Source organism: Psammomys obesus, unplaced genomic scaffold (assembly GCF_907164565.1).
Source record: "Psammomys obesus unplaced genomic scaffold, mPsaObe1.curated_primary_1811, whole genome shotgun sequence".
NCBI lineage: Eukaryota > Metazoa > Chordata > Mammalia > Rodentia > Muridae > Psammomys > Psammomys obesus.
Window position 1 is genome coordinate 16,231,849 of NW_026596064.1, and position 23,435 is coordinate 16,255,283.

Consider the following 23,435-nt stretch of genomic DNA (forward strand, 5'->3'; position numbering starts at 1 on the left):
TCTCTTGAGGTGCCTGAGGATTCTCGGTGGGGGTCTGGGAGAGAACAGGGATGCCCGCGGTGCGCGGACGCTCTGGGGCTCCGGGAGGGGACCGGGAGGAGGGAGCGCAGCGGGAGCCGCGGGGGCCGCGCTGCAGAAGGGGAGGAGAATGGGGAGGAGCTGGGGGGCCGGCGGGCGGGGAAGGAGGGGTCTTAAGAGGAGGCGAGCCCAGGTCGGACTTCCTCGGAGCCTGGTGATCGGCGACGCTCCCACCTCCGCCACCAACTCGCTGCCTCCACTCCGCCCAGCGCCCCCCCGGGAGCCCCGGACCCGAGCACGGTGAGCGCAGCCCCGGAGGCCGGGTGGCTGCGGGCACCGAGGGTGCTGGGAGGAGGGGGATGAGTCTGCGGGACCTGAGGAAGTTTCCAGGATCTGAGCGGGGCCTTCAGTGTCACCCTCTTCTCTCTTCCGCAGATGTGGAAACGCTGGCTAGCGCTCGCGCTGGTGACGGTCGCCCTGGTCCACGGCGAGGTAGGTGACCCGTCTCCCGGGTTAGCGCGCCCGGTGGCCAGGGCGTGCGGCCCAAGGATGCACTCTGTGCATGGGACCTAAGGGTCCCCATCCTTACGATGAAGTGGGACTCCGGCGCGCTCTGAGCAGAAATCCTACTCAACAAACTTAAATCTCAGTTCTGAAGTAGTTTAGATCTTAAGCTGGAGCCCCACCTCGCCTAATATGGAGGGTGGCTGGGGAGTGGGGAGAGGGGAGAGGGAGCAGACTGGGCGGATGGGGGCAGAGGCGGCGACCAGAGCAGCAGCAGAGTTCAAAAAGGCGCCTCGAGTTTTTCTGTCCGCTTCAGAGGAAACCGAGAATAGTTACAGGACTTTTCCTTTGCAAGTCTTTCCTGTTGGAGGAAGATTGAAAAGATTTTTTTGTTTGTTTTGTTTTTTTTAACAGCAAAATGAAATTTCCTTTCTTTTTTATAGAGTGACTTGTGATTCCCTGAAATGCATTTTCTCCTTTGTAAAACGCCCTGGATTTTTGTTGGTGTTATTATCTGGACCTCATAAGAGCCTTTTACAATCCAAAATTTCCCTTAAACTCAGTAGAGCAAGTGTGGAAATCTGAGGCTCTAACCTTTGAGGGCCTCTAGTTTCCAGTTAAAACATACAGAGCTTGCTTTCTTTCTTTCTTTCTTTCTTTCTTTCTTTCTTTCTTTTCTTTTCTTTTCTTTTCTTTCTCTCTCTCTCTCTTTTTTCTTTCTTTCTTCTTGTAATGGTTTCTTTTCAACTCCAGTGACCTTCCTGAGACACTACAAACAAATCAACAAACCCCACGCTCACAAGCCCCTCCATTAACTCAAAGGTTTATGGACAGAAAATAAACAGTCCCAAATTCCCTGGGCTCCAGTCTCCAGAAAAGTGAGGTCAGAAACTAAACATTTGATAATTGTGGCAGGAAATGTGGAAGGAATTAGAAAGCATGAGGGAGAAGAAATGGAATGCACATTACAGAAGCAATAGCTCCCTGGTGGGCGGTTTATAGCCCCTCTTTGAGTTTTTCTTTCACATTACAGTCTAGCCCCACCCTTTGTGTCACAGCTTGACTCTGCCCCAGAATTCACAAATGCATACAGTCTTCGTAACTTAAAAAAAAAAAAAAGAAAGAAAGAAAGAAAGAAAGAAAGCACACACTGTACTGAGTACTGCATCATTGATTGAGGTAGAAACAGGCTATTTTTACTCCTGGTGAAATAAAAGCAGCAAGTATTTGTTAGGTAGCTACTACTTTATTAAAATTCTCCTTTTGTCGTAGAGAAACTGAGTCAGAGAAGTGCCCTCAGTTATAATAGTGGGAAGCTACCGAGCTCCAGACCCCAGGCTCTTAATCACTACCTGGCCCCGCTCTGCAAGCATGAAGGGTTAGAATTTCACCAGGTATTTTGATATCAGACATTGGCTGCTTGTATCACTTGTACCGTTTCTCTTAAAGCCTTTCAGCCCTGTGATGTGGGATTTGTTGGCTCCATTTTACAGAGCAGGGAACAGAGTTAAGAGGGTCATTAAATTGTCCACGGTCCTATGACTGATTCCTTTTAGAAATGGGTCAGTACGTTCCCAGCTCTACCCTCTACCTTTCAGACACTCTGTGAGCCCCGCCTGCTCCTTTTCAGAGTGCAAAGGGAGGAAATATACCTGGTTTTTAGCTCTGGTTAAGGAATACTCTTTTCTCTGTTATGGCTCTGAAAAGAGCTAGCTAGTGGCACTCACCTTTAAACCCAGCACTTGGGAGGCAGAAGCAGGCGGATCTCTGTGAGTTTGAGGCCAGCCTGGTCTACGTGGTGAGTTGCAGCATGAGCTACATTGTGAGACCCTGTCTCAAATAATGATGATGGTGACGATGACGACTGATGATAAAATAAAATAGCCAGATGGTGGTGGTGCACATCTTTAATCCCAGCCTGTGGGAGGCAGAGGCAGGCAGATCTCTATGAATTCAAGGCCATCCTGGTTTATAGAGAGATATCCGGGGTAGCCATGGCTACATAGAGATACCATGTCTAGAAAAATCAAATACAATGAAAAAGTAATCATTAATTAATTAATCAGTTAAAAAGATGACTGCTGTCCCGTGATAGATGAGGTGAATTCCTGGCTAGTTTCACAGCCAGCTTGGGAGTTGCCAGCCAGTTTGTGAAAAGACAGAACTGTTTGCAGAAGCAAGGAGTGCGGGAACTGTGACTCATTGGCACAAAGGTCTGGGATCTGGTCTGGGTAACCCGCCCTTCACTCCTGCCTCCTCATCCCACTGCACTGCAGGGAAAAGCTCACGCCAGGTAGGAAGGCCCCCAGCTACAATTTCCTGCTGGGTGCTCTGTGGTTGAAGATCCAGTATTCAGCTCCCAGGCAAAACCTGCAGAAAAAGAGGCGAAGGGCAGTGCTGAGGCATGAAAAGCCAGGGAGCTGGTGCAGCAAAGAGGCTGTGGAGTTCAGGATGCACGCACAATGAAGAGGGATGGCAGACAGGAGCCACAGCCACGTCATATTTCCTGGCTTCACTTTATTAAGGATTATTATCTTTTAATCAACCCGGCCTTTATTGCCTGACCTTCCAGATAACACTTGGCAAGTTTTAATGCACGTGTTAAATACTGCATCTTTAATCATGGATGAAAAAGCAAATTAACCCTCTCCATGGGAGATGTGGCTCGGAATACATTTTAAACACTGTATTTGCAGTTAATGATGCTTGCAGTAGATTTTTTTCTTCATTGTTAGCTATAAGAACATTCAGCAAACATGCAAATATGGTGTTTTTATTTTGGCATGAGTACATTTTTTTTTTTAAATTTAGGTCTGCTACAATTGCGCAAACATTGTTGAACTCTCAAAAAAAAAAAAAGAAACAGAAAATAAAGTGAATTTTCCTGGTGCTTTTTTGTTTTAATAATCAAACATAAGGATTTAACTCACTTTTTAAAACCACTGTTTTTCAACTCCTGTTGGTTCTTGAGAAACCCAAAGCCTTTAGAGTCAGCTTTCAGAATCAGAGCTGTTCCTTCTTGGGGAAGAGTGGCTGGTATGTTCTCAGTGCTGGTGTGTAAATTTTATTTGGTTTTACTTGAAGAACGATTATTACACCTCACTAAGGGGGAAGTGCTACATTATTTTCTGTATTTTCTATGGTCTCATACCTGGCACCTCACAGTACCATTGTGGTTGTTTTCTCCCTTTGCATTTTCACTACTCTATGACCAGGATGTTCCTTCAGCCAGCCTCTATCGGATTTCTGCCCCACCCATGTGAGCAAACACACACGTGCTCTTCAGGGCTCTGCACATATCTCTAGATATACACGTGTTGGACAGGACTCGGGAGGGGGAGGAGCAGCAGCAAAGGGAGGGCTTCTACCAAGAGTCTCTCCTGCCTCCCTATCTTTCTTTCTTTGCAGACCTCTCCCCCCGGGAATGACCACAGTTCTTTGGGAGGTTTTGGTAACACAATAGAGGGGTGATATAGAGAATTCCAGGCATCAGTTTGTGTCACCCTGGAGTCTTGAGGAGTATAATTCAGTTCCTCTGACATGACAGGCTAGAGGAGACACACAGCCCAGCTGCCTGCTCCAAGAGGACAATCTTAGTAAGTGTCCAAGTGACCCCTACGTGTCCTCGCTTATTTTTACTCTGGTTCCCAGCATTTCGGCCGGGAATTATTATAAGTTACATATACAAGGGACAGATTTATAGAGGAGATCACTCATGCCAGCAAGAAATCCACACTTGAGCCGAGAGCTGGGAATGTGTCTCTCGAGACAGCAGTGTGGAGAAGCAATAACAGTTCAACAGACAGATGCGCTGTGCTTAGCTATTAGGCATGCCACGCTAGCAGACTGTCAGGGCTTTGTCCCTAGGAAGCCACACTGCTTAATAGCATTTACACCTCCCCACCTGCACGGAGTTAAGCACCGGGATAATGTCCATGGGCTGGGAAGGGTTAAGAGCACCTCTACATTCTATAGAACTGTCCTTGAGCCAACAGCGTAACCCCACGTCCCCCAACTGCAGCCTCTGAGCTTGCACATTAGCCACCAAAATGATCTTCTGTTTATCCTGTGGCAAATAAACTCCTTGCTGTGATCCTGAAGGCGCTGCTGGGAACCGAGAAGTTAAAACATAGCGGGACACCACCAGATAGCCAAAACAGATGGGCAAGCACCTGGCAGATGGAGGTGCTGCTGCCGTCAATGTCTTTAGAAGGTGCATGCATTGCAGTTCGTATCAAAGTGACCTGGGTGATGGGAAGCTTGTGCGACTAAGTTAAAGGGCTGTAGCAGGAAGAGGCTGCAAGGAGTATGCCTGAGGTGGATACAAGGGCCCCAGAGGTATGCCCTGAAGAAGTGGTTGGCTAGACAGCAGCACAGGCCTGGGCAAGAAGAAAAAGTGAAAGGGAGGCTGTAAACACCCAGGGCCACATTGGTGGATTGGAGATGTGGTGGTTTCTTTTTCTTTCTCCTCCCCAAATACCTGGTCGTCCAGGGGGAACATTTTGAGCAGACATCTATTTTATTGGCTCCATAATACCAGCTGTCGTATTATTAGAAAAAAAAAAAAAAAGTAAATATGTTCATTTTGTAAGTCAGATGCTGAGTGACCTTGATGGCTAAATGCATACATCTTCCTAGGTTGCCCAACTGCAAACCCTGTGGCTTTCTCCAAGGAATGAGCCATGAACGTCACAGGGCTTCCCTTCACTGTTTCCGTCAAGCCTAGCAGTGTCTGGTTCAGGCCAAGCATGCCCGTGCACAAAGCAGAATCCAGAATGATGTGCAAAGGCTTGATCTCTGTGCTCCAATTCCTTACAGTCTGCGGGCAGGTCAGGAGCCTTAGGTGCCAACGGATAAAACAGATTAAAACAACATTATTAGCAAGTGAATTCAAGGACAGCCTGGACAACATCAAGAGTTCTAGGTCAGCCAGGCCCTCTTAGTAAGATTCTGTCTTAAAAAAAAAAAAAAAAAAAAAAAAAAAATCAAACAAAAAAACTTTTTTCTGTTATATTGACATAGATCCTCCCATAATTTTGAAAATTCCCTTTTTTAAAAGATTTATTTTTCTTTTATGAGTATGAGGATTCTGCCTGCATGTATATCTGTGCATCTCCTGTGTAGTTGGAGCTCAGAAAAGGGTATCCTGTCCCCTGGAACTGGAGTTCCAGATGGTTGTAATCAGCCATGTAGGTGCTGGGACCCAAACCTGAGTCCTCTCCAAGAACAAGTGTTCTTAACCTCTGAGCCATCTCTCCAGCCCTGAAAATTGCTCTGTGCTAGTAAAATACACATATCTAGTACGTGTAGCTTGATAAACTTTTACACTCAGACATTTCCAATAGCCACTACCCAGTGTAGACAGAGGGAGTTGGTGAAGAAAGGCAGTTCAGGGTAGAAAAGACCCACAGAAACAGTTTGTGAAAGGGTTTGACCCAGCATACATCATTCCTTGTTGAAGAGTGATTTCTTTTTTTTTTTTTTTTTCTTTTCTTTAATCAGTCTCTTGGTGTCTAGTAACATTTGGCAAATTTTCAGTCCTCGTTTTAGCAATAATGAATTTTACGAATCAGTGAAAAGGTTAATTACCTCTCTCCAGGAGGCTAGCAATTTACGTGTTAGGTAAGTTTTCGGATGTGTAGCTAATTATTATATTTCAAGAGGGTCTTCCTAAGGTACCAATCACGGTATGGAGAGCAGCTGTAAATGTAGAACTGTCCCTCCCCCACATCTAATAGGAGAGGGGAGGGCATTACCACGTGTGCTGCACTGAGCTGTATTACAAAACCTTACCTACCGGTAGTGGGATTGGGGAGGACTTTACTCTTTGTTCTAGTCTTGTCTACATGTCCTAAGTTTATTTTTTATAAGTATGTCTTAGCCTCGTGTCTCATGAGACCATCACGCTAGCATTTTTTCTCAAGTGTGATCTGTGTGTAGGGGTGGGTGTTGACATGTGTTGGGACCCTTAGTGGGGTATCGTGCGTATGTGTGTGGAGGCCGAAGGTCGATGTCTGATATCTTCCTCTGTCGTTCTCTACCTTATCAACCGAGTCAGGGTCTTTTAGCTGCACCCCGAGCTCAGAGATATGACTAGAGAGTCATCTTCCTCTAAGGATTCCCTGTCCCTGTCTTCAAAGCACTGGGCTTGTAGGCCAGCCACCATGGCCAGCCAGCATGTCTGCAGGTTCTGGGCATCCGTATTCCATTTCTCACATTCATGTGGCCAGTGCTTTTCCGCTGAGCCACCTCCACAGCCCAGCATTTACTTTTTCTTTAAATAAAGTAACATTAGGAGGATAAATTCCTCTTCAAAAAGGAAATGGTTACAGGAATCCTCATGACGTCAGCGCCCTAGATGAACTATCAAAGGGTAGGACTATCAGAGATTGCTTTAAGAGAACGTGGCAAGCGAGGCTCAGCAACTGTTGTGTCTTTCAGAGAATTGATCAAATCACTTAGTGTCTGATGTTCTTATCAAACACCATAGGCAATGAAAATAAGTACCTGCCAACGCCGGAATCAATGGCCTGCTGAGACGGCATGAACAAAGCATACATGTAATCCTACTTTCCCCTACCTGTGACAGACATGGCTAATCAATCATCGAATTCTTTCCGACTGAACTCAGAGGAGGTTTTGAAAATCTCATTCAGCAATATTCCACATAGCCGTTAGCAATCGGTCAAAGTCTCAATGTGAGATGAAAGCTATTTGTCATTCCTTCTGAAATACTCAGTCCAGTTTTGCAAACAGTGACCATTTTGGAACTGAAATTTGGATAATTAGAAGGGAGCATCCAGGACGGCGTGACTGACATAGGCAACAGGAACTACAGCGATGGAACTGATGTTGAAGGTATAGGACAAGCCACGTGCCAGTTTCTGGCCCAAGCATCTAAGCTGTTGGAGTAGATGTGAATGCCTTACAGTAAACCAAACTCTTTCGGGGCTGGAGAGGTGGTTCAGCACTGACTGCTCTTCCAGAGGTCCCGGGTTCAATTCCCAGTGTACACATGGCAGCTCACAGCGTCTATAACTCCAATATTTGACACCCCCACACCGAGACATACATGCAGGCAAAACACCAAAGCATGTGAAATTAATAATAATAATAAACCAAAGTTTATTATTCACGTTGGCCATCAGTGAAGAAATGGCAGTGAGCGTTTTCTTGGCTTCCCTGATGAAGTGCACACTTGCCCGAGCTAAGGCAGGAAGGGCTGCTGCAGCTTCCACATTAGCAGTCTGGCAGGAACTTGCTAATAGAATGTTCTCTGGGTAGTTGGAGTACAAAATACAGCCTGTAAATTTGCATTTTCTGCTGTGGTTGAAAGATTTCCCTGTAATCTCCTCACGGACTTCTTATATCCTCATTTGGAAGTGATCACTCTTACACTATCCCCAGGATTAAGCCTGAATTTATGATGCCTGGTGTGTCCTCTGAATAGTGCCAGGCAGGATTTGTGGCCAATCAGGCCGTTATCAATGAATCATGGGATGTACGGCTAAAGCTATGTTGCGTTGCGGGCACACGTGAGCACAGGCAAGTGTGTGTGTGTGTGTGTGTGTGTGTGTGTGTGTGTGTTGGGACATTTGAATTCATGTAGGGAAAGTGCCCCTTTTCTCCTTTGTTGTTTTCGAAATTAAAATCTCCTGTCTGAGGAAGAAATGGTCTTTCCCCAGTCTTTCACTTTTCCTTCAGCGATACTTAATAAATATGACTTATTAATCTGCAGTAGACTCAGGCATTACCTCATGGCTCTGACTGGGCTCTGGTGTCAGTTCCTTTGCGCATTCCCTTCCATTAGGGGTGTGAGACTAGTAAGACTGTACAGGTCTTTTCCTGGAGGCTCTGCCTCCGTCATCACTGTGTATAGCCCAACTGGCTCTGGCCATTAGGCACTCCAGGGATGAGTAGCCCTTCCTCACGAGCAGCAAAGGGATGTGTGCCCCTGACCCTCCGCAACTCCAGACGCTGCTCCTGGGCAGCTGGTGTCATTTCTGCCTCCTGACCTTGCCTTCTATAGCAGCGTGGCAACGGCGCCAGCGTTCTGTACAGAACTGTATCTGACATGCTGTCTTTTATGGGCTCTGCTATTTCCCCATTTTCTTGTCTTTCAGAGGTTCCCCCCCCCACCCAATCTCGAGTTCCTTCCTTAGTTGTCTCTTGTTCCTAATATGTGTATCTCCCAAGTCTGTTTCATTTGTTTGTTTATCTGTTTTTAGTTTTGCTAAAGCATTGAACCCTAAGCCTAGCTCAGTCTCAGCCAAGAGCTCCACACTGAGTGTGTTCTCAGCCCTTACGGCAGAGTCTTGCTATGTACCTCAGGCTGGCCTTGAATTTGTTGTTTTGTTTTGTTTTTGCTATTTGGGTTTTTTTTTGTTTGTTTATTTGTTTGTTTGGTTTGGTTTGGTTTGGTTTTGAGACAGGGTTTCTCTGTGTAACCCAGGCTGTCCTGGAACTCCTTTTGTAGACCAGGCTGGCCTTGAATTCACAGAGATCCATCTGCCTCTGCCTCCTGAGTGCTGGGATTAAAGGTGTTTGCTACCACACTCAGCTGCTGGCCTTGAGTTTGTAATGCTCCTGCCTCTGCATCCCAAATGCTGAGAGGGCAGGCTGGTGCCATTTCAGCTGGCCCCCAAGTCTGTCTTTTACGGAGATCCTATTACAGAGCACTTTTGTTATGAAGGGTGACAGTGGAGAGTGATGAAATAGACTGTGACTCGTCCTGGGACATATTTCTTGACAGTTGGCAATACAGCACCTGGGAAAGAAAACCTTGAGTCCTGCTAAGACAGCGCCATTCCATCCAGGGCCCAGCCTGACAACAGCTGCATTTGCTCACACCCACCCTTCCCCAGGCCAGGGGGTCCCCTTTTGCCATCCTCTCCCTCTCTGCCCTCATCCTTATTGTCCAGCCTTTCCCTTCCCATGGTCTTCCTGTTTCCTTTCTAGCTATCACCCCAAAATGCATGAGCTGTGTCAGGAGCTGACCAAATACCCACAAACCTCCTGCTTGTCTTCACGAGTTTAAACTCACAAACCCTTACAGGCTCCTTCGTATCATTCATCCGAAGCCCTTCATTCTCTCAAAGTCAACTAGAAAGAGGAAAGCCGAAGGTCTTACCCTTGTGCTTCCTGCGCTGGTGAGGAACCTCGTCGCAGGAGCATTCAGTCTAGTACGATAGTTCTCAACCTGTGGATCACAACTAAACTACCCTTTCACGGGGGTTGCCTCAGACCGTGGGAAAACACAGATATTTATGCCACAATTCATAACAGTAGCAAAATTACAGTTACGAAGAAGCAATGAAGATAATTTTATGTTTGGGGGTCTCCCAACCTGAGGAACTGTATTTAAGGGTTGTAGCACTGGAAAAGTTGAGAACCACTGGCCTAGCAGGGGAAGTGGGCAGGGAAGGTCATGGCCTCAGAATAGTCCAGAGTGAGAAGCAGCGAGACAGGGCTGAGGTCTAAGCCTTTCAGAGGAAGTAGCCCACAGCCGAGCTTGGAAAGGGGCCTAGTAGCACAGGCAGAAAGAGAGCATCTATTTAATTCTCACAAACTTATAAGTAACTACTGCCATGAACTCTTGCCTGCTCTGTGATCACTTGCCCCTGGTGGTCTTGCCAGGCCACAGAGGAAGAGGATCCAGGCAGTCCTGATTAGACTTGATAAGCTATGGGCAGATGGCAGAGGAGGAGAACTCCCCCTTTCAGTGGACTAGGGGAAGGGGATAGGAGGGAAGGAGGGAGGATGGGACTGGGAGGAGTTGAAGGAGGGGGCTTCAATTAGGATATATAATGAATAAATTGTGAAAAAAAAATTTTTTTTAAATGCTCATTTTACCCAGAAGCTATTCAGTTACGCCCACATTGGCTACCTAACCAGTAGTACGGCCAGGATGTAAAACCCAGGGCTTGAAATCCCAAAGCCAGAGCTCAGTAGTCTGTGCCCTGTGTCTTCTTTCCGGAGGTCAGACTCTGAAAACACCCAGGAGACGTTGCCTGTGGAACGGGCTCAGCGTTGTATAGTCCTAGCGAATTGCTAAAGGCTGTAGTGCCTGAGCTGATACTGCGGCCTCGCCCGCTCCAGCCACGTGATGGGAACCTGACCTGCGCTTGAATCCAGCCCCAGCTGCTTCTCTGATAAATGCTGCACTGCAGTTATCATTTGGGAACACTGGCAGCTAATGGCCAGCGACTCGGGAGATGTTTTAAAGCATTTTCTGTGTCCTTGAGATGTATTCCCAACAGTTCCGAGCTACGTAAGGCCAGACTACAAAATGCCTCTAAGCTCCAATGTAGTTCTAAACATGGTTGTCTATTGCACAGATGTGCCTGGCTAAGGGGCCAGGTGGGGCCAATTCCACCCTGCACTGTACTCACCAAGCCATGTGCCCTGGCACAGGGCTCCTCTGCCACCAGGAAGAAAAGAATTTCCCCACCAACTGGTCAGCAAAGCTTCCCACAGCCAGCGTTAACTCTGAGTCAAAAGCATATTGGGAGTGTGGTCACTGTTACTATGCCCGTACATTCTAGTCAGCCGGTTTCATCAGAGTCCCCGGCCTCCATTGAAAGCAAGTTCTTTTTATGGACAAACTAAAATAACAGGACTGGAAACCAGAATGTAAAACATGGCCCTTCGGCCCTATGGTGTGCCTCTTTTGGCTGTCGCTCACTTCAGTTTGGCTGGGGAACTGTGAGTTCTCAGGAACTAGGAAGCGCATCCCCGGTTCCCCTCTGATGGGTGAATTAACAGAACTTCCCTCAGCCTGTAGCTAGGTCCCAGCCCCTGGGACAAATGCCTTAGATAGCGTGAGCCCCCAGCCTGGAGCCTGTCTGAGACTGTGTCGTGTGTTTGCATTAGCTGAACAAAGAGCCACAGGCTTCCTGGCCTGGCTCCCCTCCTCCCTCATTCGCCTCTCCACCGGGAGAGGCCAGCTACAGTCTAGACAGCGGCTGTTTGGCACGGAGCCTTCCCAGCAGCCCTCCGGGCTCTGCAGCCCCGACTGCCTCAGCACTGCTCACTCCTGCTTACTCCCTGCCTTTCTCAAAGTCAGCCCTGAGTTGCCTTGGGGGACTGTCGTGTACCCACACACTAGGAAGCAAGTGAGTGAATGCTGAGCCTGCCCAGGATCTGACTGCCTTCTGAGGCTCTGGACTGTGAAGTTAGGGCTGGCTACACGGCTGAAATTAGTGTCCTTGGTGGGGGCTGGCTTCAAGCAGCCTCCATCTTGGGCCAGAGAGGGCTTGGAGTGAATAACCCAGTGGCAACTCTAGTGTGAACTGAGAAACCATTTAACCCCTCACCCATCACCCACCCCCACCCCACCCCTGAGTGACAGTGATCTGTAGTTTAAAAATCTATCTATGTAAACCCACCCGTTTTGGATTGTCACGATACTCCGCTAACAGAAGGAGGATATTTGATTAGCTCTTATCTTAGTCTTCTGTCTATGCGGAGCCACGAGAGAGAGAGAGAGAGAGGCTGGCAGAGGAGTAAGAAAACAGAGTGAAGGAAAGCAGGAGGACCCTGGGGCCAGCCCTTAAGTGTGGAGCATAGCTCAGAGGTCCAGAGTGAGGTGCCTTGAGTGTCTTCACGCCCCAAAATCCTAAGCTTGATTACTCCACAGATATGAGTCACTTGGGTTTCTACGTTTAGTGGAAAGTGTGCATCATCACCAGGGGGGAAAATGGAAGATGCCAAATCCCCTTAGGGTTTAGGGAGAGGCCTAAGAGCAACAGGGATGATGACAGAATGCAACAATGACAAAATGCAACGAAATCCAAAGTCCGAAGGCTTTTCTGGACGAAAACAGCTTTCTTCTGACTCTGGTAAATGTTCTCATTGCCCTTCAAAAACTGATGCAGGACCTCGAATGGCTTACAGAAACAGCAGTGTGGGAATACTGCTTGGAACCCTCCTGGCCTCTCACCGCGTTGCCTGGCCCACGACCAAGGTCTAGGAGTTCCTGAACAGGTGTTGATGAATGTCCTGCCTTGGTCCCCTGGCCCCGATCTCTGAGTCAGTGATGAGTGTTTGTGGCTGTCTTGGGCACCACTGGGACAGAAGTGATCTGCTGGAGTGGCAAGCTTGGAGCCAGACCCTGGCTCCTATTTCCAAGCCCTAGTAGCTAGCTAAGTGATAGATTGTCCTGACTTCTGGACCTGAGTAGGGGCTAGTCGTGCAGTAGTTGTGTCTTTCCTACTAAGGGTTGTTGCACAGGTTAGAACCATGCACATGTATGTACGCACATTTGCACATTCACACGCATGCACACCTGCTTAAATTTCACCCCTCGGGGAGCACAGCTGCCTGCCAGTATGTCACAGTAAGACTTACCTCAACAACAGATTTCTATGGAAATGAATGGGGAGAGGCGAATAGGCCTATTGGAACTTCCTCTGTTTAACCGCCTTGCTTTTTTACCTTTCGACTTCTGTATACTGCCGTGACATCACTCTAAGCCTAGGTACGGCGCTTAGTTTTGTGACTATGAAACTTGACCAATAGTGAATTCGTATGTCATTTATTCGTTCAGTCATTCATTCAGTCATTCTACTTTAACCAAAAATGGCCAGAACGCCTGCGATTAGTTAAGCCGCCTAGGTTTTGGAGAGGGATCCATGTTTGGGACGTAACATTTATAAGAGGGCAAGAAAATGAATAAGGAACTCACAGATAGCCCAGGGGGATTCCTGGTTACTGTCACAGGGACTGTGAGATCCTTTAAACCTTAGAGTGGTATCAGTCCTGGGGAATTGCTGCAGGAGCAGCTACATCGAGTGAAGCTGTTGTGCGGGTCAGCGCAGACACCCAAGTCCCCCTCATGGCTTCTTGCTGGCCCAGCCCAGTTCACAGAAGCTTCTTTTGCAGAGAGGCAAAGGTGTGCTTCTATTCATTCACAGACGGTTAGAACAGGCGTCTGGAAATGCTGTAACTGATTCTACAGTCAATTAGGGCAGGGCCAGGCTGTCCCAGGCTTTTCGGGACTCCCAAGAATTTTAAGAATGTGCCCAGTTGCTCTGTCCCTTCCCCTTCTCTTCTCTCCTTCATTTCCTACTTTCTTCCCTGTATTAGCCTTGGCCTAACTGACAGGCACACAGGGAATCGGATTTCCTGGGTAGGCATTTATCTTAAAAGCTGGGCTTTCTCTTTCTGCATCACTCTGTGTCTGCATCTTGTTCATCAAGATTTCTACAATGTCTTGAGTGAGGTAACCCAGAAGCAGAAAGACACACATGGTATATACTCACTCATAAGTGGTTATTAGACATATAATATAGGATAAACATACTAAAATCCATAGTCCTAAAGAAGCTAAACAAGGAAGACCCTAGGGAAGATGCTCAATCCTCATTCAGAAGGGCAAATGCGATAGACATTGGAGCAGGAGATGACAGGGAACAGGACAGGAGCCTATCACAGAGGGCCTCTGAAAGGCTCTACTGATCTATTGATCAAGGTATAAAAGCAGAGGCTGAGACTCATAGCCAATCTTTGGGCAGAGTGCAGGGAATTTTATGAAAGAAGGGGGAGGTAGAAAGACCTGGAGGGGACAGGAGCTCCAAAAGGAGACCAACAGAGCCACAAAAACTGGGCCCTGGGGACCCAGCAGAGACTGATACCTCAACTGAAAACAATGCATATAGGGGACCTAAAACCCCTTCTCAGATGTAGCCCATAGACTCAGTCTCCAAGTGGGTTCCCTAATAAGGGGAACAGGGGCTGTCTCTGACATGAACTCAGGGGCCAGCTCTCTGATCACCTCTTCCTGGAGGGTACAGTCTTGCCAAGCCACAGAGGAAGACAATGCAGCCAGTCCTAATGACACCTGATAGTCTAGGGTCAGATAGAAGGGCAGGAGGACCTCCTCTATCAGTGGACTAGGGGAGGGACATAGGAGGAGAAGAGGGAGGAGATGAGGGAGGGGGGCCACAGCTAGATACAAAGTGAATAAATTGTAATAAATAATAATAATAAATTAATTAAAAAGCAGAATCAACAAAACAAAAAAAGATTTCTGCAATGCGGCATGGACTGGCTTAGGGCCAAAAAAAGGAACCAAAACAAACAAACAATAGAAACAACCCAGCCGAGGAACAACTTCTGACGCTGGCTTCCTCAGTTTCTCTTGTGGAAGGTGGCGGAAGGCGAATGAGGGCTGGCATCCGGACACTTCCGGAAGGTTGGGTGTAACAAGTTCAGGCTTCACTGTGAGACTGTCATGGCAGGAATGATGACAATCCACACTTGTGCCCCACCCTTGTTCTATCAGACTATTGACAGCTCTGACTCCAAGGAAATCAAATTGCTCCAGGAAGCTCACGCAGGAAAAGGGAAAAGGCTGATGCCTGGTGCCAGCCAGAGGGGGAGCGTGTCTCCTAGGAGGTTTAACACAGTTCTTACCAGTTTTCAGGCTACCTTTCGGGAGTGTCCAGAGCTAGTGAGGGGCAGGGCCACACCTTACCTGGACTCCTTAGCATCCCCTCTGTTTAAACCTAAACATCACCAGGACCCTGCCGATGGACCTGCCGGGTGTTGCTCTTCCTAAGGTGGCCACATCGAATTAGTCTCCTCTGTTCCACTTTCCGCTGTGACTTGTTTGCTGATTGGTTTATTGAGGACAGGAGACCCAGCCTGCCTTATTTTAGGGGTTGCCAGGGCCCGGGTTATGTCCCTAGTAACTTCAGGCTTATTTCTTTTCAAAACTTTTATTATTTTTGTTTATTTAGTTGTATTTAATTGTGTGTGTGTGTGTGTAGGTGCCCATGGAGGTCGGAGGCACCAGTTCCCTGAGCTGGAGTTACAGTTGCTTGTGAGCCACCTGATGTGGGTACCGGGCACTGAACTGCGGTAGCTCTAAGCCCTCTCTCCAGACCTCTCCTCTTTCCAGACCCTTATTCCTTTTCTTGTTGTTGTTTTGAGACAGGGTTTCTCTGTGTAGCCTTGGCTGTCCTGGAACTTGCTCTGTAGACCAGGCCGGCCTCAAACACAGAGATCATCTGCCTCTGCCTCCTGAGTGCCGGGATTAAACACATGGACCACTACCACCTGGCTAGACCCTTATTTCTTAATAAAAACTTTCAAGAAGCCATGTTACTTTCAGGACAATTATAAAATTAACATCTTTCTCCTAGAAATACAACCGGGAAAAAAATCTGTTTATTTTCTACAAAAGGACTTGTATAACTTAATCTGGATGAGATATAAGATGTTTTGTTTGTTTATGCATTTGAAATCTTAGTGTAGGCATGTTTTAATCCCCCCAAAAGCCACAGTGGTGATACAGAATCCCATAAGAACAGCTAGTGTTGAAGGATTTGAACTGATTCAGTTATTTTGTAGCTTAGGAAACTGTGTTTTTCCTCAAAATCCCTTTTCACATTTAATCAAACAGAAGGCTCCGAGCCTTGCTTAAGTTGTTGCACTGAATGGTGGTTTAATTAGGAGCCTGTTCTCCACACAGGCTGATTCCTTGCTTGAGTGGGTTATTTTTCACAGGTGATGCTGTCATTTTGCTCAGTGTAAGTGGCAAAACATTGTCCTGGAAGGATAATGTTACAGTGTTACAGTGACCTGGGATGTAAAGACCTCCTCATTCCCAGGTGGCTGTCTTTTTTGTTGTTGTTGTTGTTGTTGTTGTTTTATGGGAAATGTCTTCTTTCTGCTTATGCTGGGGGAGGGGAGGTAAGGTGGGCCTCTCTTTCTGTAGGGCTAGCTGACTTGTTGGCTGTGTGTGTGTAGGGCTAGCTCTATATAGCCCAGGCTGGCCTCAAACTCATGGCAAGCCTCCAGCCTCCGCTTTCAAATACTGGGATTATGTGAGAGCCCAGCTGTCGATGAATATTTTCGACTTGTGTTCAGGCACTAATCCGGACAAACTTCTGCAAGCTGAGTCGATCTGTATGAAACCTCAGGTCTTGGTGAACTTGCTTCCTAGTGAGCTCATTTTGAGGGGATGATAGATGATCTCTCCGGAGCCCGGGGCTGGTCCAGAAGAAGAGCCTTCTGGGAGTAACTCAGAACTCTCTATGCCATCTGCATGGTTCCGTCCATACCTGCCTCTGGATATTGGGGGTGCCAATTGAAAGTACTCCAGAATTTTCTCTGAATTAAGACAGGGTTTCATAGTGTAGATCTAGCTGGCCTGAAATGGATATGTAGGTCAGGCTCATCTAAAACCCCACCCAAGAGCCAGGGTTAAAAACCTACACCACCCCATCTGGCTTTCTCTGGTGTTTTACTTTCGCTACCCATACACCAGTCTCTTAGTAAATTCCACTATGGGCTCTACTGTCAGAATATATGGCCTGTGCTGACTGTCCTCTGCCTCCGTTGCCACCCCTGCCGTCCACACCGCCATCACAGGAACACCACAGGAGCCTTCTAGAAGTTCTAGTTCTTTCTGTGTATCTTCTGGCCGTCTGCTTCTCCATGCAGTGGCCCTGTAGTCGTCCAAGGCCCCTTACCGTGTTATCTTCTCAATGGCTCCAGGCTCCTGGATGCTCTGGCCTTTGCCAGCTCCTTAGCCCTCGCTCTTCCTGTTGTGTCCTGTATCACAGTCATGATGGCCTTCTTCCTGTTCCGGGAGCATAACAAATCCCATCTTGCTTTGCACTTTCATTCCCTGCCAGGGAGCATTTCACACTTTGAGTTTTCAGCTCGAATGCTATACCGACGGTACAAAGTAAGGATTCCTTCCCTCCCAGCTTTCTGTAATCTCTACCAAACTGTCCTCCAACATCATGGTGCAAAAATGAACGTGGGTTTTGTTGATTATTTACTCATCATCCTTCTAGAATACATACCCCTTAAAACCAGGACCTTTCTTTGTCTCATTCACCAATGGCTCCCCAGCTCCTAGAACTGTGTTTATTAAATAAGTGGTGCTTGGTTAAGGGCTTATTAAATTATCCGCTAGCTGAACAATTAATGAGGTTGTAGCATCCTGCCTCTTATTTTGTACCCCAGCATCATCATCTCTGTGCCAGAGTCTGTGGCTGTCTCCTGTGTCAAGGAAAGTGGCTGACAACACCTGCCCATCAACACATTGTTTAACCCTGAACATCCCAGCATGAACATGCTGACATGCTGACTTGCTTAATCAGACACCTGGTTTCTAATCCCTTTGGGCCCTGAAGAAGTTGAAATTTTTAGCAGAGACTAGCTGAGTAGTAAATATTTCTGTTCTTTAACTTCCATGCTCAGCAATTCTACTATAACTGGGCACCGTTCCCAGAGGAAGCCAGTGCCCCCAGGAATATAGAATAAGGCAATCCATTCTTTTGTTGGTAATTCTTTCCCTGTAGCCCGCAAGTCACTTTCCCTCCTGATTTTGCCATTTGCTGACACCCCGACTTCGAGGAGTCCCTCCTGTACTTTCTTTCACATGTCACAGCAACCGTAAGCATGACACCCTCCAAACAGAGACATTCAGTGCTGCTGGATGGATGCCTTCAGGCCGCACAGGAGAGAAGTCCTTTATCCAGAAAGAATTCCACCCCACAACACAGTGAAAGCAGTGGATGGAGCCCTGGAGAGCCGGGAACTGCAGCTCCCAACCCCCAACTGGCCCGGGCTTTCCAAACTCTCTTACATTTGACCCACATACCAGGTTTTCCGACATGCTTACCACAGCGCATTGCTCCATTTCAGTGGAGTCGGAAGTCCCTTAACATAACCAAAAGCAGTTAAACACGTGGCATTTCTCCAGTGTCGATCAGTTAAAAACAGAGGGTAGTGTTTTAGGAGCTATCCTGTTACGTATGTAGTACAGGATGGTTTTGGCTCCGTGTATTTTTGCTTCATACATGCAGATCTGGCCACTAAACCAAGCTCTTCTGTTACCCTTTTGGATGGAAGAGGAGGTCTTTGTGCATTGCTGATACAACAGGAGGATCTCGTGGGATTTTATTCCCTGCAAGAAACAGAGGGTTTTAGTGTAATGGAACAAACTACCTCACAGCCACCCTTTAGGCCTCCTGTCAGCTGAGGCCTGGTCTGATTAGCCAGTCCATGTAGATTTTTCAGCTCTTTCTTCCTAGCTTCTCCGGGAGAAGACCACAGGGCAGAAATGTTTCAATAATAAAATGTGTTCCCAGTGATTCGATCTTGAAACATGAACAGCGGTGTGTGTGTGTGTGTGTGTGTGTGTGTGTGTGTGTGTGTGTGTGCGCGTGCGCTAACATGGGATAGATGGGAGGGAAAGAAAGACAGAGAGAGAGAACAAAGGAGTATAACCAGGAAGATGAGGAAAAGCTTTGACCGGATATATCCACCTCAATGTCCACTGTGTCCACGAGAGCTCAAAATATGTAGTTCATTGAGCCCTTTCTTTATGTGATCTCTGTTGTGAATTAAGCTGTTCAAGGTCTAAATATAGGAAGAAGCAAACTTTTCCTTAAGTACATTTTCACTTCCTTATATGGGAAAGATTGGTGTGTACGGCATGTGTGCGGAGGTCAGAAAACAATTTGCTGGGCAGCTTGCTCCCTGTTCAGTGTGGGCTCAGACTGAACTCGGGTCACTGGGCTTGGAGACAAGCTCCTTTACCCCCTGTGTTGGCTCACTGGACCCAACGTTCTTCTCATATGGGAACCCGTAATGCTGAAGTAACTGGGCCATGGGCATTGATAGCAGAGCCAAAGCGAGGCCTCTGTGCCCATGACTGCTACCCACTGCAGAATCTGGGTAATTCATTACTTCCATATCTTGCCCCTAGACAGCCTACTGCCTTGCCCGTATGTTCCCATCACCTGTGGACTTCAGTCATATATACACTTCTAGAACATTCAAAGCTACAAAAAACAAAAAACAAAAAAAAAAATCTTATTCCCGAGTCTCCCTAACCCCTCCAAACTCCTCTGATTCAGTAAGGTCAGACTCGAGCACTCACTATTGAGAGCGGTGATTTTTAGTATGAGTACCTTCTTCAGCCACTAAGCATCTCTAACTACCCCAGGGCAGGTAGTTCAAATAAGAAAAATCCAGCTATCTTCTTATGGGTTGTTTATGAGGTGAGCCCAGAATCCCCACAACAGTCCAGGCTCTTGCCATTCACCTCAGTGGCTCGCCAGAACTAGTTGATAAGGTCCTATCACTGAAAACACCACATGCTTTGGTTGCAAGATAAAGAGAAATCAAACTGAGCTAAGAGGGGAGCTTCCTTTGGGCTGCTTTCAGAGTTCCAAAAACTGCTACAGGTGTGGGCGGTCCTAACCTCAATGCCAGCCTGCCGGTCAAGATGGGCCGGGGTGGGAGGACATTTCAGATTTGAGCCACCGAGTCACTTAGCCAGAGATAGCAGTGGCCATTGCACTGTCCTGAGTTACCGTTCCTAGACTGTAGTGTTCCTGTTCCTTGAAACCCCACATGTATGTTCACACCCCACCTAAAGCACAAGCTGTTCAGACACGCGCTGCTGTGCCTTGCACTTCTTCGCACCTCCAGCATGTGGACATAGCATGGTTTGAATGTGTGTGTTATTTTACTATTTGATTGTTTGGCCTTTTTTTCTTTTAAACTTGTTTTGGAGATGGAGCCTATTCATTTCACCTTGTATAGCAGTAAGAACTGTTCAAAAATTAATTTGTATTGAGAGAGTCTTTTTTTTTTTTTTTTTTTTTTTTGGTTTTTCGAGACAGGGTTTATCTGTCCTGGACTCAATGTGTAGACCAGGCTGGCCTCTAACTCTCTAACTTAGAGAGCTGCCGCCTCTACCTCCCTGAGTGCTGGGATTACCGGCGTGTACCACCGCACATGGCTGAGTTAAGAGTCTTAGCTTACTCCTTGTATTTCAGGGCCTTAGAGAAAGCACAGTTTTTCCTATGGACTGCTTTGATTGGACTTTCCAAAATATGGACCAAGTTTTAGCATTTATCCTTCGTTGACCTCGCTTTCTTATAGTGTCCTGTAACATGTTATTTTTTAACTCTTTTTCTGTTCTAAGTGGACATGTGACCTATGCATTGTGCTCGCTGCATGAGATACCAAAATGTGCAGTTACTATATTAGTTTATAAATTGCCTATATCTATGACTACCGAATGTTGCTAGCTCTTGACCACATGGGTTTGGCTCACAATCACTTACATTATCACTGATATTTATAACCTTCTGATGGTTATATTATAGCCATATATTTAATATATATTATTATATTTAATATATATATTATTTAATATATATTATATTAAATCTTATAGCATATATTATATCCTCTAATCCATCTGCCTATGGATTTTCTTCCTGCAATTTTTAATAAGTAGGTTTTTTTTTTTTTTTCATCTAAAAACAAAAAGGAGTCTTAGCTTACCTTTCCCCACAGGAACTGGTTTTATGTGGCTCTTAATTTGTTCTCCAAATTTCTCTAAACAGGATATTGTTAAAATCCTGGGGACTGCCAGATCTTCCTGCTTGGCAGAGTGGAGAGAGAGAGAGAGCAATGGTTAAAAATTAGAAGTCATAAGGAATCTCTTATTACCTCATAAATCTTGGGGAAGTCCCAGACTTGGCAGAGGCCTGTCTGTACCCTACTTTTCCAGTATGAGTCTGAGAGTCTGAACGTAGGTACAGGTAAATGAGGATGTTAGCCCAGCGGCTTCCAGTCTAAACGCAGAGTGGAGATCAGGGTAGCCCCCAGCATGGCTGCACAGTAACTGTCTCAAACTCCTGCTAGATAGATGGCCGGATCTCCGGCATCTGGGAAAATACTAGAAGACACATCTTGGGTGGGCCTCGCCCTCTAAACATCCTACAATTTTCTAACTGTGCTTGTGGCTGAACCAGCTGCTCCTAATATCCAGTCTGGATCTATTATGCCTAAACTACAGTCATTTCTGCTGGTCTCCCGGGGGCACCTCGACCTTTCCCTGCACTTCCTGACCACAGGATCCGAGAGCCACTGCTCGTGGTTAAGGAATGTACAAAGGTGCACCCCAAGAAATGATCCCTCTTCAGGGGACATTTATTAAGCCTCCTTGCTTGGAGTGATGAACTACTGGCCACTTTCTCACGAGGAAGCAGTTCATGTCCTCTGAGGACAATGCATGAAGTGAATGATCTTTAGAGACACAGGTGAGGGGATTTCTAATGACTGAGGGTGGTCACCTCACCCCAGTTTTCCGGCATTCCAGGAGCAGAACCTCTAGGAATGCTATGACTGTTGAAGCAAGGCTGTAAGGGTCAGCCCATGCCCTGAGTGGTAATTTCTTAGATTTCTCTCTGTTCCTAAGTTCATAGAGAATTCCATGTGGGTTTGCTTAGTATTAATATGTCCCATTGAAGTTCAGGCGCCAAATCTGTATCAGGGTTTCTGGGAACCCCAAACATCAGGTTAGAGTTCCTACTCTATAAAATGCCCCTCCCCCACAGACCTCCTAATCAGTGTGATCACAACAGTCATAGTTTGTGCCTGCTGCCTGACTGTAGCTACTTGAAAGGTCCCCTTTTACATTCAGTTGTTTCCGTGAATAAGACAGATGGCTGAAAGCCACACCCAGAGATGCTTTCCTGCTTGTCCTGTACCGCTGATCTTCCCAGAACTGCTGGCCATGTAATAAAGCGGAAAAGGAGCCTGCGGCCTCCCTTCCTGGCCCTCAGCCTCAGATGCAAAAACAGACCGCCCTGAGAACTTTCTCCTAACAACCTGCAGCTGCTTCCTTGCTGCAGAAAGGAACCATTGGTTCACATTTAGCATCACTGAGGGGTGGGATTGGGGAACAGGAGGAATCTACCCAAGAACCCAAGAACTTGGAAGCAGGCAGGCTGGAGGAGTACCACCTGCCTCAGGCTCTTCCCTGGAGGACTATTCCTGGGACTCCAGGTTTCTCCTGGCCAGCAGTTTCCATGGCAACACTGTGTCTGAGCACTTCTAATTACATCTGTCTGCTTCTCAGAACCCTACTAAGCCACATGCGTATGGAGACTTCCTTTAGTTGGGAGTTTCTGAGCTTTAACCCCTTCAGCACTTTTAGACTAGGAAAAAAAAGTGTAGGATATTGGAATCTTGACAGCTATTTTGTGGCCACACGGCCCCCAAAAGATCCCCAGGGCTCTGTCCTTGCTTTTAAGCTGGAGACCCATTCTGCCCCCACTAGAACGGGTCTCCTAGTTCCATTTTGTTCAGCACCTCTGACCTCCCTGTCATTCCTGCTGAACCCCAGTTCCTGCCACCGACAGATGATCTCAGTCTTGGTTGGACAGCACAATCCTTTTGACAGTACCCAACGGCAGGGAAAACACCCTACATATAGGTCCAGCTAAGTGCGGGCCCTCACTCCCAATTCTCTTTCCAGTAAATTCCAGCCCGTTGCCAGGATAGTACATGAGCCAGAGGGGAGCGCCGGGAGCCGAGACCAAAGGTCCTGCCAATAGCCAGGAGACCCAAATGTTCTGCCAAAATAAAAGAAGGGACAGAGCAAGGCAAGTCCTGTTTCAGGTTTAAGTTTATTGAGCAGTCCCCTTCCTTCTACTTCCTAGGTTAACAAAGGGCCCAGGTTCCTAGGAAGGAGGTCGCAAAGCAGCTACTTGAAGACACCCATTCCGCTGTTTCTCCCACCTTGTCTCGCCTGCTCCTTTTTGCTTCTGCTTCTCCCATGACTGGGCCAGCTTGGTGTCAGGCTGCTTTTATCTGGTCTGATTGTATACCCTGCAGTCCCACCTGACTTCTTCCATCTTCTTTCTCTCCTTTCTTATTCGTTCAGCATGCCTCGGCTACAGCACACCTTAATCATAGACAAGAGACACCACCAAAAGCCGCTTCAGCGACCCATGGCCTATCGCCAGTGCACGTGTGCCCATAGAGACACACGCCTGCTGGTGTCTTTTGTGGCTCTCAGACAACCCCGGGTTGGTGAAACTCCAGGCTGAATGTTGATGGTCTGGTGGAGAGGAGTGGGGTCTTTA

The 23,435-nt window shown here is 47.1% G+C and overlaps 1 protein-coding gene across 1 annotated transcript in view; it reads left to right on the plus strand.

Annotated features, from left to right (window-relative positions):
- Nucleotides 1-201: 201 nt before the first annotated feature.
- Nucleotides 202-23,435, plus strand: part of Fstl1 (follistatin like 1) — a 53,008-nt gene continuing 29,774 nt past the window's right edge. The window contains exons 1-2 of the mRNA XM_055625136.1: nucleotides 202-318; nucleotides 454-510. Of these exons, the coding sequence (XP_055481111.1) occupies nucleotides 454-510 (57 nt within the window). The 5' untranslated portion in view covers nucleotides 202-318. The remainder of the gene's footprint in view (nucleotides 319-453; nucleotides 511-23,435) is intronic.